This window comes from Sinocyclocheilus anshuiensis, unplaced genomic scaffold, assembly GCF_001515605.1.
Source record: "Sinocyclocheilus anshuiensis isolate Anshui unplaced genomic scaffold, SAMN03320099.WGS_v1.1 scaffold183, whole genome shotgun sequence".
Taxonomy (NCBI): Eukaryota; Metazoa; Chordata; class Actinopteri; order Cypriniformes; family Cyprinidae; genus Sinocyclocheilus; species Sinocyclocheilus anshuiensis.
In genome coordinates this window covers 4,075,192-4,087,202 of record NW_015548309.1, presented here as the reverse complement: position 1 = coordinate 4,087,202, position 12,011 = coordinate 4,075,192, and the positions used below count along the sequence as shown (strand labels likewise).

Here is a 12,011-nt window from a genome sequence, read left to right as displayed (position 1 = left end):
TTTATTTTTATTTATTTATTTATTTTTGTTCTGTCACTGTCATTCTGTTGCACTGCGGAAGCTTCTGTCACGAAAACTAAATTCCTCGTATGTGTAAACATACCTGGCAATAAAGCTCATTCTGATTCTGATTCATTCTGATTTGATTTTATTATGTTTTATTTGATTTGATTTTAAAAATCCTTTTTTTATTGCCAAGAGGTTCATGTACTTCTCAAACAGCGACGTCCAGCCGGGGACGAATCCCGGTTCCCTGGTGAACCAAAGTACAGTCATCAGAATAAAGAAGATGCCCGTCACCACTTCAGGATAGCTGTGAACCACGAGAAAAATCATTATATTAGTCACAACATCAAAATAAAGTCTTATTGAAAACCCAAAACCTTCCACAGCATCAATCAGTTTCTGAACAACAGCCAGAAGCTCAGGCTCTTGTACCTGATGGGGCCGAGTTTCTGGTACTCCTCATGAATGCGCTTCTCAGAGAGGAGTTCTCGCCTGGTCTTGCGTTTCTTGCTGAGAGAGCAAGTCTCTCTGAAACTGAGGAGATAACAGCTTGAGTTCAGCAAGATCCTTTCACAAATTCATTTCAAATGTATAACGTCTCTCTTTATTCTTACTTGCATCCCAGAAAGAGAAAGTGCAGCCAGATCCAGGTGAGCATCAGCATGATCAGAGCGATCGGCAGACTGAAGATGAACCACGTGCCGAAGTTGATGACTTTTGCTTCTGGGTAACGACTGAAACAGACATTTTATAGCAAAGCTTAGTGCTGCAAACACATAACAACTTGACAAAACCTACTTTAACCAAGTAAGTGTTTTGTGCTGCCTTAAAATTGTAACTTTAGGCAACTTGAAATGTGAAGTTGTATTAAGTGGCAACCTGGATATTTCAATAAGTCAGATTCAGGAAATTTCAATTTTACGTTTTTTTTTTATAGTGTTTATATAATTAAAATCAATGTTAAATATGTAAGTGCATTATTTTATAATATAATATTATATTATATTATATTATATTATCACTACATACATCTAATGCATATTCCTTGTCTTATGGAGAATGTTTTCTCAGTGCAAATTATTAAAAAAAAAAGTTTAATACAAATATTTTAAAAAAATATTAATATTAATATTTGTATTAAAATAAATATAAAATAAATAAATATTAAATTTAAAAATAAATTATATTAAATGAAAAAAAATGTTTTAATAAATATATACATATATTAAAATATTAAAATAAACAAATAAAAAATATTTCACAAAAAATGAACTTGCTCCTCCTCTGAAACAACTTTCCTTTTCAGCTGACATCAGCAGTATTTTTAACCTGTCATATAAAGACCATTTTTCACAATCATTCCCAATGAATAAAACAAAGTCCCATTCTATTTTTTTTTTTCGAGTTTATATGTAGTGGGAAAATATGTTTTACTCTGAAATATGTCACATTATGAAAGTAAAATGGGTTGTGAATGCTGTTGAATTTAAACAGGTTTTTAAATGAACAGGTTTATCAATTGTTCCTTCTATACTTCACCTATACCATGACACACATTATTCATTAAAATCTTCATAACTTGATCTTTATATAATTAAAACATGTTTTGTCACATGAAAGCTCAAGCGCCCTGCGTTCGGGGGTCAAATGTCTCATTTACTTCATTCCAGTGTGGAAGAAAAGGACAAGGTTCTGTTTACACAGCGTTCAAGAAAAGCCTCGAGAAGATACTGAGAGCCAGCTGATGTGGCGCAAGCTTTCTAGCTGACCCATTTTAAGCCAATTAGCGCTTTATATTGATTAAATGTCAGTGATAACAGCCCTTCCAGTGAGCACAGATTATAACAGTTGTGATAGTTCCTGACAATGCGGTGGTTTGCCTGCTGAAAGAATGAATACAAACCCCACTGACCCATGGTTTTCACTGTAATTTGCATCTTTACATCAGCAAAACCATCTCACAATATACAGTCACCTTTGCCCAAGAAATGCTGCACAAAGGAAAGGGTTATTTTTCTCCGCTTAGCGTCAGGAAATGCGATTGAGCGGATTGAATCAGGTGCTTAAACAAATCCCAGCCTCTTTCTGAATGTGCCTTTTATCGGAGTGATAACATACTTGTTGAATTGCTCGGCGAAGATGAGGTTGGTGGAGGTGCCGGTGATGGTGATGAGGCCGCCGATGGTGGCTGCGTACGTGATGCTCAGAGACAGGCACTTGCACGATGGTGGCTGCGTACGTGAGGCTCAGAGACAGGCACTTGCAGATCATGTGGTCTCTATTGGTGGGGTACTGCGAATCCCGCCGGATTTTGGGTTTCTTTGGTGGAGCAGGGATGCTAATTGGAGCCTGTTTGGGAACAAGTAATGATTTTAGAAATCAAAGAAGCCCAATCTGCAGAGTTATTGTCAGCTAGCTGAAGGTCTCACCTCTGGCAGGTATCCATTTGATTCTTTAGAAAATTCTGGACCGAAACCAGGCTTTAATATCAGACCATTCAACTCCTAGAGTATGAAAAACACATTTCTGTCATGACAACTCTCGGAGGGATTGGCATGGTAATGTACATGACAATGTTAATGTATTTGGTCTTGGCGGAATAGGTACCGAGACTTGCTACTGCCAATACATCCACAACATGCTGCTGTGAGCATGTAAGAAATACTGCTGCTGCACATTTAACATACATGAAATAACCCCCATATAGCATACATGAATCACCTCGTAGAAGATCTATACAGGTGGAGCTGGGGAAGGTGGAGGGTTTCTGAAGCAAGCTGCACTGCTATAGCAAGCACTAGTCATATATTTGAATGTTGAGCAGCGAGCTCATTGGCTACCGATACAGGAGCGAACCAATCAGCTGTGCCATGTGATAATGATGTCATTAGGTCAGATTGAGTTAGACCTATCAGACTGCGCCATCTAGAGTTTCATGCCAGAACTCTGTATCTAAACAAATGGCATTAAAGTGTGTTCTTGAGCCATATCTTTTTAAATGTTCCTAAAATAAGATGTATTTACCTGGGAATCAATCAAGAATGGCTTGTCTTGTTTTCAGACAATGTACCTAAAAAATCTTATTTAGATAAATAATCTTGAAAAATTATATATTTTTGAGTGACATCAACACTGAAATTTAAAAGGTGACATAGATCATATTAATCAACTGATTGCATGAATCATGCAATTTACTCTTTTTTGAAAAATATAAATACATTATATTTAATGACAGTAAGCATGTTCTCTGTGTGTTATTTGTACATTCATATAACTTATAATTACATAAATCATTTAAATAAATAATTTCAAGGCAGTGTTACTGTAGTATTACTGAGATACTGTCATAGTTTTTGTTAATATTTTTAATTAGATTTTATTTGTAGATTTTCTGTGAATTTTAATTTAAGTTTTAGTAGTTTTTCTTTAAATATGTCAATATAACTTTATTTATTTTTATTTCAGTTTTAGTTTGAATGATTTTAGTTCATCAAGTTAAACTAGACGAAAATGAGTTATTTGTATTTTATTTTATTTCAGTTAACATTTATTTTATTTCAAGTAACGAAAATGTGCACTATAATAAACATTATAAATACATTTAAATTATAATTATAAATGTAAATCATTTTATTTTAAGTTTTTTTTAAGCATAAACCCCCCTTTATTTCTTGTTTACTTTCTAATTTCTAACAACCATAATTTTGCAGTGTCAATAAACAATTTTGTCTTACCTCATTCAGCATACAGACTTCATGTTTTTCACTGCAAAACAAAGAAAAACTTCAATGAATACGCTTGTTTAACAGATGTAGTTCAATACAGTTCAGACACATCGGCTCACTTGTGTTTGCGGTCCAGCAGCTCAAGGTGATTCTTGCTTGGTTCTAGGTTTTCCTCTTTGTCTGTGAAAGAACAGAAGAATTAGATCCAAAATACAGCTAATAATAAACATAATACATGCATGCAGACCTTCTCAGACTCACCGCTCTCCTCGTCCTGTGTATCTACAGTCACCGAGTCTTCGAGGGAGTCGGCGATGCCGGTGCAGATGAGCTGCTGCAGCACAGCTTCAGCGATGGGCATCACCATGGCCGTGGTGGACGTGTTGCTCAGCCACATAGAGAGAAACACCGTGCAGCACATGAACCCCAAAACCAGCCTACAACACAAACAGAACACATGCAGGTCACAGAGTCCGTCTATAACTGTACATGCGTGTTAAACGTGCTGAATACATACATGCCAGGTTTGGCCCCGGCGATCATGACCATCCGCAGAGCGATGCGTTTATGCAGGTTCCACTTCTCAATGGAGGCGGCCAGACAGATGACCCCCATCAGCAGCAGCGTGGTGTCCTTAAAATACTCAGAGGCCACCTGCAAACACACACAGACATTTTAGTATATTTTCTGAATGTTAGGACAAAACGCTCCTAAAGTAATGTTTATGGAATGTTCTTATAACTTCAATAATATTTGATATACGTTCTCATAACATTGAGAGAAAACGTTCTGAGATCAATATTCTTGGATCGTTCTTATGATGTTATTTGCACTTTATGAACATTCTAAGAAACATATTTGTAACCTTTAAATAACGTTCTGATCCAATCTGGACATTTGAACATTCCCAGAATATTTAAAAACGTTCAAATAATGTTATATTTTGTGCAAAAATAAAGTTAGTAGAATGTTGTGAAAACATTTTTGTAACCTTTAAATAACGTTCTAATCATGACAAGAAAACTGGACATTTTAACGTTTTTGGAATATTAAAGAAATGTTCAAATAATGTTTATTTTGCGCAAAAATAAACATTAGAATGTTGTAAGAAACATTTTAAATAACATTCTAAACATGACAAGAAAACTGGATATTTAAAAATGTTCAATTAACATTATATTTTGTGTAAAAAAAAAAGGTATTAGAATGTTGTAAGAAATATTTTTGTAACCTTTAAAGAACATTCCAATCACAACAAGAAAACTGGACATTAGAAACATTTCAAAACAAAATATTTTTTATAACCTAAATTTGTTACCTATGGCTCTTATCTGAACTTACAAACATACTTATAAGTACATTACCAGTATGACAGAAAATTCAGTGTTGTTTATAGGGACTCTGAGCTTTTATTGCAATCCCCTCTGACTTATTTTCTGATCTCTGCCCACCATACGCAGTTAAAGCCTTTACTATCACTGATCTAAAGAACTGCAACAGCATTTCAACCCTGCAAAAACAATGGCATAAATTAAGCTTTTTTTTATTCAGGGTTGGTAAGATTTTTTAATGTTTTTCAAGTCTCTTATGCTGTCCAAGGCTGCATTTATTTGCAATAACAGTTTTCTATTTGAGTATATTTTAAACTGTAATTTATTCCTGTGATTCAAAGCTGAATTTTCGGCATCATTACTCCAGTTTTCAGTGTCACATGATCCTTCAGAAATCAGGCTAATATGCTGATTTGCTGCTCAAGAAACATTTATTTAACGTATTAAATCATGTGTAAAAGGTATTTCATATATATATATATATATATATATATATATAAAGTCCAACCCAAAATCCATGCAGTCAGCAAAAAAGATTGCATAAAAAGCGGAATATTTGCCCAACATGATTACAGTACTTAAGATAACAGGTTGCTTTGTCAAGTTTGTCAATGGGATTTAGTCACATGATGCAGCATTTTCTTTTACATAATATCTTGGCAGTTTATTGTGGACGCGATAACAGGCTGGTGCAAATGAACGATCAGCAACTCTGAGAGCTGTAAAACTCACATGCATGATGAAAGAAAAACATTCTTAAAACATCACCTATAGAAGCCTCATAACCTGACAGAGAGGCTCAAATGCTCATGAATATAACCAAGTCAGACATCTACCCCAGAAAACAGGTCATATATTATATAAACCAGCTCTAGAAGCAATGCAAAGTGTTAAACATTTAACCTACAGTTTTCCAGTTCTTGTTGCACAAATCATTCTGTTGCATTCAATTAAAAAGAGCACAGAGAGGTTTTCTTACCTCACTGGATTTGAGGACCCCAAACAGCGGGTACAGGAAGGCCGGGACGAGAGCAGCGGCTCCCAGCGGCACAGCTTCAGATACCCAATATACCGCTGTCACTATCAGGACATACGCACATGATGATTCCTACAGAGACAATCAATTCATCATTATGAACATTGTGTTTTATAATGTTATCTAAACACTGCTTTGATTTTTGATTTACCACAGCATGCTTTTTGTACTATTTGTACTGTTTTGTACTATACATCCCAGAAATAGTTAACAAAGCCATTCTAAATTGAGTGTATTATAAACTGAGTGACTATATCAAATATCGCAAGATCTATTTTAAAGGAAATCATTAGTATTTATGCAGTTGATAAGTAATAAAATCAATTTAAATAAGATAAGATAAATAAGAGCTGATTACATGTACATATTTGAGAAACTTTAATTATGAGCAAAACAGCAGGAAAGCATGTGCGTCAGTCCGCAAATCAGCAGAAAAATCCAAATCCAATTGCCCTGCCAAATATTTGGACCTGGACACACAACACTCCAGCAAGCAACAAATAATTAGTGAAATACAAATATGATTTTAGCACATGTGAATCACTTTAAAGTCTGCATGCGGAGCTTAGGCTGACAGAACAAACATTTGTCAGGTGACTCATATTTCATAATCAGATTTTATAACAGGCTGAGCAAAGAAAAGTTAATACACGCTCACACATTCCAGACATTATAAATACATCAGGCTAATGAGGAGGAGAAAGCCACTGATCTGTGGCCAGTTTGTGTTTATTGATAGAAATCTTCCTTCAGATATTTGTATTTTTCAATTATTAAAGAATTTTCAGCACTTATTAAATAAAATAAGCACCCATTTTAATTTTCTGCACATCTGATTTGCTCTTTTAGTGTTATTTCATCATACACAGTAAACCCTTCATTCAGAAATTGCTAATGAATTTCACATAAAAATACAAAGAAACAAGACTGTAAATGTGAAATTTTGAAGCAGAAAGACTAAAACGATATTTTCTTGTAAAACGAACTCCAATAAATGTATAATAATAAATCATTTTTAAACTGTATTGCATTGTAACATTTGTTAATATTATTTAACAATATTAGTAAACATGAACGAACAATGAAAAATGCGTTTATAAATATTAGTTTACACTAATTCCAACATTTATTAATAATAATTATTAAAATCAAAGGTTTTATCTGCTAACATTATTGAATATTGACCTAACATGAACTAACAATTGTCTTTTCATTAACATTAACAAAAATTAATACTCTAAAAGAATCACTAAAAAATTTTTTTTGAATAAAACAACAATCATAGGAGTATGTTTTACAAGAAAATGTTATTTTAGATTTTCTACTTCAAGCTTTCATGTTTAATTCAATGTTACTTGCCTTTAGAAATTATGGTATTTGTGCAATTTACTAGCAATTTTAAGTGAAAATTGTTTCTACACCAACTTTTGGATGCATGTTAGTGCATGTATGGTAATGCATTAATAATGCTGACCTTATTGTAAAGTGTTACCATTTTATCAATCTCAAAACATCTAATGTGTGACATTAATAAAGTATTATTAAGTAAGTTATGATTCATGGCTTGTTCCCTATGGGACTTGAACCAGCAAACTTCTGTTTTTGGCCTTTTATGGCCTTTCTTCTGTCCCTCAGCGCTCCTGCCAAAGCTGATTATCCCTCAGCGTGCTCCTGTGTTCATAAACTCTGCCCAGCACCTTTCTGCTTTCTCATTACCGCCCAACTGTGCTGAAGGACATCAGTCTCCATTGGCACATTGTTTTTGTTCTGCTCTAATCTCATCATTGCTCAAGAAATCAGTCCATTCAGATCCAGCTGATTTCTGGTAGAAGGTCTGATGGGGCATTGATGATAAAAGAAACTGATGATTTCCTCTCATTAATCATGAACAGAATAATCACAGGATTACGCATCAAGCAACTTTATTTGGAAACACACTTAAAATGACACGGTTCTGTTTCAACATCAACAGGAGCCTCTCTGTGGGACTCACACACATCGCATTCCTTACATAAATGCATTGTGTGAATAATTGCTTTCAGTTGGCGGGTGAGATGAGATAAGTGAACTATTGTGAACTAACCCCTTTATTTCTGACTCTTGATGAAAAGTGCTATCAGAGAGAGACAGAGGATAAAACCTGTGCAAGTGATCTAATCTTAAACATGTTTTGGAATGGCAAAAAAAGCTGTCATGGCAGAAGATAATGCCATTTCCTGATCTATAGACGCTGTTTCCCCGTTTGCCTAGATTAACTTTACAGCCATTTAGATCAGTTTGAATCACGTGTCTGATTACATTATAATGTCGCTTTGGATAAAAAACCCAAATGCATAATATCACATAAAAAAAATTTAAAAAAATCATTTAATGTGTTACTTGCTATTTCTTTGTAATTATTTGTGAAATTTACTAGCAATTTCTTTCTTTTTTTTTTTTTTGGTGAAGAATTTGGTACTTCAACATTAAGACTGATTTTAGGTTAGGTTATTCATATTTATGTACAAGACAAAGTATATTTCTTAGATCCTGTCACCATTTCATTCATTCATTCATTCATTCATTTTAAAAACATTTTAATTAATTTAATTAATCATTTTAATTTTTTTGTCATACAATAATTAATATGACATCATAAATTTGTACCTACTACTAAAAAAAAATGTTTTAGCCTACATAAATTATAGTATGTCACACCACAGGACACTGCAGAAAAAAATATCTATGCTAAATATGCTAAATGTATAAGTGTATTGTAAATGTGATTACTATTATTGTTTTTTAATAGAGAATTTTGAGTAAATTAATACGTAAAATGAGCACGCATTTAAGTGATTTTGGGGTTTTTTTGCACACCTGACTTCTTTTTAATGTGATATTTCATCATACACTGAAAAAAAAGGTGTACGATTTACTTTAAAACAATTTTCACTCAGAAATTGCTAGTAGATTTCACAAAAAAAAAATGAAAAGAAACGGCACTATAATTAACAGAATGAATTTAACGTGAAATGTAGAAAATGCCTACAATGTTAAAGCGGTAAAAAAAATAAAAAAAATGAATGAACGGTTAATGCTCATAATCTCATTTTCCGAAAGAATGAAATACACATGTATGAAAAATGAAATTCACTAAAACGATTTGCAAACAATTTTTGTAAGGTTCAAGATGGCCTCTCTGCAGGCTTTGCTGATGTTGGACTGAATCTAAGCTCCCACTTGCTACACAAACAAACAACATCTGTAAAACCAGCCGGTGTTTCAAACAAACAATTCCCGTCAGAACAGCACACTTGAAGCATCACTGCACCGACGCGCGACATGCTCTGATAGCGCACCTGGAAAACGACCAATCAGGTGAGAGGTCGCGGCGGCTCCTCGAGTAACCCCGAAGACCCAGGAGACCGCAGTCAATTCATAATTATCATAATTATCATGCTTGAGACATTATATAATTTAAACTGTCTATCTTCCTCTAAAACTGCATTTTAGTTGCGTCTACCCACATTTCCCATGTCACTGAAACTGTATATAAAGAATCCTTGCGGAATAAACTAAACAAAATCTACTTAAAACCACACAAAAAGTGAGAATGTTTAAATAAAATGCATTTTAAACGCACATACCCAAAAGTAACCAGCGCGTAAAAGCGCGCAGAGAACGAGCGCGTGTGATTGTGGAAGTGGCTGAGGATCTACTTACACTGCACGGGTGGATGAGAGGCAGAGGCAGCAGGGATAAAGGAATCATGACCACGAGAATGAGTTTCCGAGCCGTCCATATTTTTTTGATTAAGTCCATTCTGGCACCTTCCAGCCTCATGGGAGAACGCTTTGCTCAGTTCAGCTCTCAGAAGTCCAGGGTTCTTCAAAGTTTTCTTCAAGACGTTTTCTATACTCCCCTTTCAGCTTTTTTATAAATTATAACTGCAGTTGTGAAGTACTACTTGTCGTTTCCCTTTTCGTGCGTTTCACGCGCTGTGCGTCTCAGACAAGTTTGCATGGATTCTCTTTGGTTCCTGTTTGAATGTGCCTGCATGTGCCTGTAGTCCTTCTAGTCCATCCAGGAGTGATTGCAGACCCTCTTATACCTCTTTCAGGATGTATTGATGATAAGGACACCGATGGCTCTTTTGTGTCTCCACCTGTACATGTGTCTATCTCTGATTCGCCATGCTTTCTTATTTTTTACGCTGTAAAATGGCACCAATTGCGAATAAGCATGCATGAGCTGTCCTCTCAATGAATTTATTTTCCATGCGCGTTGTAAAAGCGTCTCCAAGGCTGAAGATGAAATGTATGAGTACGCCGTAAAGGTAATTTTACTTTAATCTAACCATATCTCCTCCCAGTTTAAAGCCGGACCAATCCGAGGTGAATGAGTGGAGTTTATGAATGGATGTGGGGTCGCGGGGTTGCGATGCTCACGAGCCAAATTGAACCGTTTACATGCAGCAGCGTCGGTTTCTCTGAATAAACCCAACAGGGAGCAGAGAACATGCTGTTGAGACTGTCAGAAAATAAACCTGCATTAACACGCGCACAAAAGCTCGCATTAAACCCATATGTCATGATTAGCACGCAGAATGTAGCGCACACTGCATGTAAGCAGGCTAGTGCATTACTGTATACGGTTCCAAGTCAATACCCACTCGTGCTTTATTAGGACTGTTTTCCACATTTTAGCATAATAGTACAATCAACAAAACTATGAAAAAATAAGGCAAATTTCAAGCATTTATGAAAATGCCTTACTATCAAAAGGTTTTAAAGACAATGTGAAATGTAAATTCAGTAAGCTGTGTCCAACTGTTATTCTAATAAAACTATATTATTTATTTATATGTAATTATTATATAATTTAAAATTTTATAATAAAATTCTGAATTATATATGTATACTAATTATATATATATACACGCTCAAAAGATCACATTAAACCCATAGCCTATATGTCATGATTACGCAGAATGTAACGCACATTTCATGTAAGCAGACGAGTGCATTGAGTGCTGTACTTACGCTATCAGTCAATACCTAATCATGGCTGTTTTCCACTTTTTAGCATAATAGTACAATCAAAAAATTCTGAACAAATGTTACGCAAATCTTCATGATGTGCGTCCTGACATGATTTTTAAACTGGAGTTCACATGTGTGCTGCTCCAACTGATCCATTGAAATAAAGAAAGAGAGAAAGTGAGAAAGAAAGAAAAAAGAAAGAAAGAAAGAACAGACATCCAGGTAGATATTAAGCATTTATGAAAATGCCTTTCTATCAAAAGGGTTTAAAGCCAATGTGAAATGTAAGGTGTGTCCAACTGTAATTATAATAAAATTATATGATTTATTTATAATATTTAATTATATAATTTAAAACGTTATAATAAAATTCTAAATGACATATGTATACTAATTATGTATATATTATAAATCCAGTAAGGTGTGTCCAATTTAAAACAAATCTAATAAAATTATGTTGCTAATTTATAATATTTAATTAATATATTATATATTATATTATTTATAATAGTTATGTATATTTAATTAGTATACATGTATAATTTATAAATTGTATTATAAAATTTTAATGTTATTGAATTTTTATTATAATAATTGTATTATAATATTTAAATTAAATTAATTTGATATATATATATATATAATTATAATACAATAAATTATGCGTAACATTTATTATTCATTTACAATCGTTCATTATAAATATAAATACTATAATAATTTATCCATTTTTCTTACCTTTTTTATATTATACTTAATAATCAGACAAATATCTACCAGTGTCTTCTGCCAGTTTTTAGTCTGTATCATTATTTATAATGCACCAATTAAAATTACATTAAATTAAACTCAACTGAATTACATCAGTCTGAATCTTCAATCAGTCCAATAC

At 33.8% G+C, this 12,011-nt stretch overlaps 1 protein-coding gene across 1 annotated transcript in view; it reads right to left on the bottom strand.

Moving 5' to 3' along the window:
- LOC107656439 (solute carrier family 13 member 4-like) overlaps positions 1-10,375 on the bottom strand; it is a 17,378-nt gene extending 7,003 nt beyond the window's left edge. Inside the window, exons 1-12 of the mRNA XM_016444307.1 lie at positions 9,801-10,375; positions 6,042-6,170; positions 4,249-4,385; positions 3,993-4,168; positions 3,851-3,911; positions 3,741-3,771; positions 2,436-2,510; positions 2,246-2,355; positions 2,125-2,208; positions 621-740; positions 439-540; positions 212-313 (exon numbers count right to left, since the gene is read on the bottom strand). Coding sequence (XP_016299793.1) covers positions 212-313; positions 439-540; positions 621-740; positions 2,125-2,208; positions 2,246-2,355; positions 2,436-2,510; positions 3,741-3,771; positions 3,851-3,911; positions 3,993-4,168; positions 4,249-4,385; positions 6,042-6,170; positions 9,801-9,920 — 1,247 coding nt within the window. The 5' untranslated portion in view covers positions 9,921-10,375. The remainder of the gene's footprint in view (positions 1-211; positions 314-438; positions 541-620; positions 741-2,124; positions 2,209-2,245; positions 2,356-2,435; positions 2,511-3,740; positions 3,772-3,850; positions 3,912-3,992; positions 4,169-4,248; positions 4,386-6,041; positions 6,171-9,800) is intronic.
- Between the last annotated feature and the right edge of the window lie 1,636 nt (positions 10,376-12,011).